This window comes from Haliotis rufescens, unplaced genomic scaffold (genome assembly GCF_023055435.1).
Source record: "Haliotis rufescens isolate VD_foot unplaced genomic scaffold, xgHalRufe1.0.p SCAF_34, whole genome shotgun sequence".
In the NCBI taxonomy this organism is placed as follows: domain Eukaryota; kingdom Metazoa; phylum Mollusca; class Gastropoda; order Lepetellida; family Haliotidae; genus Haliotis; species Haliotis rufescens.
In genome coordinates this window covers 304,001-310,000 of record NW_025964046.1, presented here as the reverse complement: position 1 = coordinate 310,000, position 6,000 = coordinate 304,001, and the positions used below count along the sequence as shown (strand labels likewise).

Sequence of the window (6,000 nt, the reverse complement as noted above, 5' to 3'; positions counted from 1 at the left end):
ATGACGGCGGTCTGTAAATAATCGCGTCTGGACCAGACAATCCAGTGATTAATATCATGAGCATCGATCCACGCAATTGGGATTGATGACATGCATCAACCAAGTCAGCGAGCCTGACCACCCGATCCCGTTAGTCGCCTTTTAAGAGCATAGTTTTACGACAAGCATGGGTTGCTGATGACCTGTTCTACCCCGGAACCTTCACGGGTCGCTTTTGACATGTAATGACACTGATATAATATTTATATTCCTGGACCTGGTAGATGTGCTTCCGTCTTCCTACATCGCGACAGTTTCCAGGCTCCCATAATAATAATCATCATAATCATAATCATAATAATAATAATGATGATGATGATGATGATGATCAAAACCCAATAACTTTCAATCAACTTGCATACAGAAACGCTTGCATTAAAAGAAAAACTTAAATGTAAAGAAACAACAATGAAGCTTTTACGATTACGGGCTAATTTACTTTCCGAGTCACGCCCATATAATTAGAACCGTTAGATACATTTAAAACGTTATTTAATATATTTTTAAATCTTAAACTTAAATCTTTATTTATTTATTTTTATTTATTTATTATGTTATTATTTTTATTTTTATTTTTTATTTTTATTTTTATTATTATTTTATTTTTATTTATTTTTATTTATTTATTTTTTTATTTTTTTTGTTTTTTTTTGGGGGGGGGGGGTGCAATAGAGTGATGAAGACATGAGTGTGAACATATTGGTTACACAATGCAAACTGTAATAACCCAATTATTATTGGACACTGTATACTTCCAAAGTCATATTGTAATTTTATCTGTGTGCCTTTCAATGATGAAACAGGCATCAGCGATAAAAGATTTTCCACAGTAACTTGCTTAGATTTGTGATTCGTTTCGTCGTTAAATTATAGGTGCTCAGAAGACATGCACATATACCGTATTCGACGTAATAAACGCCCCGCTCTAATAAGAGCCCACGGCGTTATTTCTAATATATTGGCAAGTGAACAATCCCAATTAGCACCCCTTCCGATTGATCAATGTACACAAGACTTATTTTTTCACTCATATTCACTCGTGTGTTATATGCACTCTTAATTATGTGCAATTAAATTCTGAAAAAATATATCTGTCGTATATAAACAGTCAGGCCGTCAGCATAAACCACGAAATCTATCTTTCAACTCTGTTTTTTCCACCAAAATTATATTCTAATAAGAGCCCCCTATTTCTTATTTTGAGAGCGCCCTGCGCGCTTATTACGTCGAATACGGTAACCTTTTTCTCTGTGAACTAAGATCAGTATCTCTACGAATCTTTAACCCAGTAACATAGTGTCCATATTTTCATCAGTTATTCCTCTCTAGAGCCAATCAACTACATATTATACAAGATTTCATATTAGCTTTAAAAGAAAAATAGCTTATACATACCTTTATGTTCTTGAGGTCTATCTTTAAAACACTGTTTGCTCGGCCGCCATTTTGAAGAAGGGGATACTTTGTGTTTTTTCAATTATATTTGTTTCTAACTTGGTTATTTATGTGAAGACAACAAACTGTATAATTTTATATATAAAAAGTCAACATGATAATAAATTGGTTCATGTTCTGCAAGAATTACTGATATTAACAAATTTATGTACTTTTTCGTCATTTTGAAGCATTATTTAAATTTCCATGTGAATTTTTCTTTCAAAATTGTTAAATATACATTCCTTTGCATTTATCCTGCCAAGCTTATATAGATAGACTCACCATAAATGTTTTTTATTGTTATTGGTTCCACGTTTATGACTATTATTACTTTTGTTGGCGGCCATCTTGGATTTGACCTTTTTTCGGATGGTTCCCCATGTCCGAATTTGATAAACTATTTTTTTATTTTAATGTATAGGTGCCAAGGCACCAAAACCCAGCAATAAACCTTTTCCGTCAATTTTGTTGAACCTGGACATTTGAATTACTGGACTACGGCTTTTGACCTGTCCTTCTGATATTTCACGTGCCCCGGGATATCATTGTTATCGCACCCTGTAGTTTGAAGTATCATCGTAAACTAATTGGGTTGTTAGCATCCGACACCATTAGTTGAACAATCTCAGTGAGAAACATGTAGACAAGATCTTGTTTGTGTTGAACAGTTTTTGTTCTTTACTAAGGTTAAATGGTGCACTCCTATCGTTCTAACTTCCTTTACAAATAAGTTCGGATATACAGTATACTACGTGTGTAACGAACACGCTTATAACGAACTGAATGATATAACGAACTTATGTTTTAGTCCTGACTATTTGTTGTATATATGCTGTGTGTATGCTTAAAACGAACTACGTTTATTACGAACTAAAATTAGTGGACCCCTCGAGTTCGTTATAACCGTAGTTTACTGTATTACAAGTTGCAAGTGTGTTTCAAACCGAATGAAAAAAACGTCGCAAAATTTGCAACCACATTCAAATGATCGCAATGAGACATACTTGCGACGTCCCGCAACTGTGAGGTGGGTTATGCGGCGCTCCCTGAGAGCAAAATCGGATATACAGTTTACTACATTTATAACAAAACTCACTCATTCACGCTGTTCACAATTACCGTAGATAATGAGTTGAATGGCGTTGATCATGATGTTGCCTCCGACTGTACATCTACAGGTGTATGTCCCCTGATCTCCACTGGTCAACTGGTCAAGCTGAAGACGGGATGCATCGGGCAATGTCAGTGTGTAGACCCTGCACACAGAACATGGGGCAATGTCAGTGTGTAGACCCTGCACACAGAACATGGGGCAATGTCAGTGTGTAGACCCTGCACACAGAACATCGGGCAATGTCAGTGTGTAGACCCTGCACACAGAACATCGGGCAATGTCAGTGTGTGGACCCTGCACACAGAACATGGGGCAATGTCAGTGTGTAGACCCTGCACACAGAACATGGGGCAATGTCAGTGGGTAGACCCTGCTCACAGAACATGGGGCAATGTCAGTGTGTAGACCCTGCACACAGAACATCGGCCAATGTCAGTGTGTAGACCCTGCACACAGAACATGGGGCAATGTCAGTGTGTAGACCCTGCACACAGAACATCGGCCAATGTCAGTGTGTAGACCCTGCACACAGAACATGGGCCAATGTCAGTGTGTAGACCCTGCACACAGAACATGGGGCAATGTCAGTGTGTAGACCCTGCACACAGAACATCGGCCAATGTCAGTGTGTAGACCCTGCACACAGAACATCGGTCAATGCCAGTGTGTAGACCCTGCACACAGAACATGGGGCAAGGGACATGTTAATACTGGTGTAGTGTGTCGAGTGGTCCACAAGATGACATACTTACGTTCAGCTTGCCGAAGGGTCTTTTGCATTTGTGGACAAAGGCTTCCGGTGTCCCGGTATAAACTCTCCCCCGTACAAATTCTCCCCCCGGAGATTTTATACCGGTACAGATTCTCCCCGGGAGAATCTATTCTGAAATAAAATCTCCCCCGGGCGGATATATTTCGCGCCCCCCTCAGTATAAAGTCTCCCCCCTGATTATTCGGTTTGTTGCAATGTCTTTAAGTACTATATTCTTTAAATAGTTATCTTTAATGTAAGGAGGGTTACTTTAAAAAATAGATTATGAAATATGGTCATAATGAATTGATATTTCAGCATATTTTATTTGGTAACTGTACCTTCCATCCTAAAATAATCATAAGACATAATCATACCAAACAAATTTGAATGAAATGACTTAATGTAACAAATACATGTACGTTACTGTTGTTACTGAATTCAGAAATCTTATTAATCCTCGGCCACGAATCAGCTCGGTTGTTCGAATCCCACTGAGCACGTTTATATCAAATTTGAGCGAAATAAGACTCAGCACCCTTCTATGCGACCTTCTGTTTGAAGGCAGCAGGACGTGGAGTCATACCACAGATGACACTTTGGCCTCTTTGGCGAAGTGGAAAAGGCGTCTGACCTCGGATCAGAAAGTCCGTGGTTCGAATACTATCACGGGACTCGTAAATGTCAACGCTTCCATGGCAATAACCTTGAAAGGGTTGTTGGCGCGGAGGCTGATACAGCAATCTACCCTGGGTATTTCCTGTATTCAAAACTCTACCAATATCTACCAAAACCTACCAATATCTACCAATACGGAATAGCACTGAGGCAGCCGAGAGAGGGTCTTTTTTCACACTGCGCGAAACAATTTCCAGTTTCACAAAAGGTATGAAGCCAGCTTGGGACACACAATGTACCTTAATGGCATATATTGAGAGACACGTGAGGAATTTTACAAACGTTATCCTTGTAATGTCCGATATAGGACCTGGTGGAGATGGATGAGGCCTTTCAAGAAGGCGAGAAAACCGGTTCCAGGCTCACTTCAAGTATAAAGTCTACATCGTTGATTGATGTGGTTCGCGCAGCTCGACAGTTCCCACTTAAACAGGTACTAACATGACATTACAGCGGTTTGCAATTCTATCTGTAGAGCAACCAGTTTCGCGCACCTGTCAATGTACTCGCCCAGTGCTACGCAGAGAGGGTACATTTCTGGTTACAGAAACGTTCCCAGGGTACACTTCATTCAGCAGCAGAGACAGAAACATAAATATTCATAATTTATTATAACTGTTAGTACAGTACCTGTCGTGTCTGGGATCATATTTAATGTAAGGTCCAGTGATGTAATAATAATGATGATGATGATAATGAAATGAAATGAAATGAAATGAAATGAAATATTATTATTATTATTATTATTATTATTATTATTATTATTATTATAAAAATAATATTAATAATTATAATAATAGTAATAATAATGATAATAATAATAATGAGATGATCAAAACGCATGCATTAAAAGAAAAACTCAAATGTATAAAAACCGCTTGCGTAAATACCCAATGAAGCTTTTTCAGCATGCGAACAAAGGAGCTAATTTCCGAAACACAACTACGGGCTAATTTATTTTCCGAGTCACGTCCATATATTTAGAACCGTTATATACATTTAAAACATTATTTAATATATTTTTAAATCTTAAACTGTTCACTGATTTTTTTTTTTTTTAATTTTTTTTTTTTGGGGGGGGGGGGCAATATATGCACTGTAACAATAACATAAATATTCATAATTTATTATAACTGTTAGTACAGTACCTGTCGTGTCTGGGATCATTTCTAATGTAAGGTCCAATGATGTTGTCATTTTTGTCCAGCCATTCGAACTTGGCATCCTGCAATTCTTCGTCTGAAAGTCCCTTGGTTTTGCAATACATAGATGCAGTAGCGTCTTTCATTCGCCTCATGCTATCCTGCGCTGGAACAATAACGCTTTCGGGGGTATCTGAAACACACAACATTAACCATGACAATTGTGAGTGAGTGAGTTGGGTTTAACGCCGCTTTTAACAGTATTCCAGTCGTATCGCGGCGTGTCTTAAGAGAATGGATTGGCATGACTTAGTGGGCATTAAACCGCCCGCATGTTATCAGAAATGAGCGGGCCACTGTAACTTGATAATAACCTCAAATTGTTTGACGACGGGCCATTATCACGCCCGTTGTTAGGTGACGTCATTGGGATAGGGATAGGTGACGTCACGTTCAATAGTGACGTCATCTGGTTTGTTCTATGACGTTTCCATATCTGTAAAGGTGGGTCAGTGAAATTCATGTTGATTGCGCTGAATGTTTCAAAATCGATATTGTTATTTATATTTATTTGATAACAAATTCTATCCAATTTAGCTTTAATAACGGTACCGCTGTTTTTCAGGGCATTATCATTTGCAGAAGCCCAAGGTCTTAAATAGAAGACCTCGAGCTTTTGCAAATGATAATGACCTGGGCCCCGTTCCTCAAAGCGATCTTAGCGCTACGATGATCGTAAACCTATGTTAGAGTATGGGACAAGTCCACGATCACCTTAGTGCTAAGATCGCTTTGTGGAACGGGGCCCTGAAAAATAGCGTTACCCTTATATGAGCGGA

General features: G+C 38.5%; 1 protein-coding gene across 2 annotated transcripts in view; it reads right to left on the bottom strand.

Annotated features, from left to right (window-relative positions):
- LOC124123828 (neural cell adhesion molecule L1-like) overlaps positions 1–6,000 on the bottom strand; it is a 61,423-nt gene that overhangs the window by 5,012 nt on the left and 50,411 nt on the right. For both annotated transcript variants that reach the window (XM_048380967.1, XM_048380966.1), the window contains exons 8-9: positions 5,168–5,354; positions 2,596–2,732 (exon numbers count right to left, since the gene is read on the bottom strand). In XM_048380967.1, the coding sequence (XP_048236924.1) occupies positions 2,596–2,732; positions 5,168–5,354 (324 nt within the window). The remainder of the gene's footprint in view (positions 1–2,595; positions 2,733–5,167; positions 5,355–6,000) is intronic.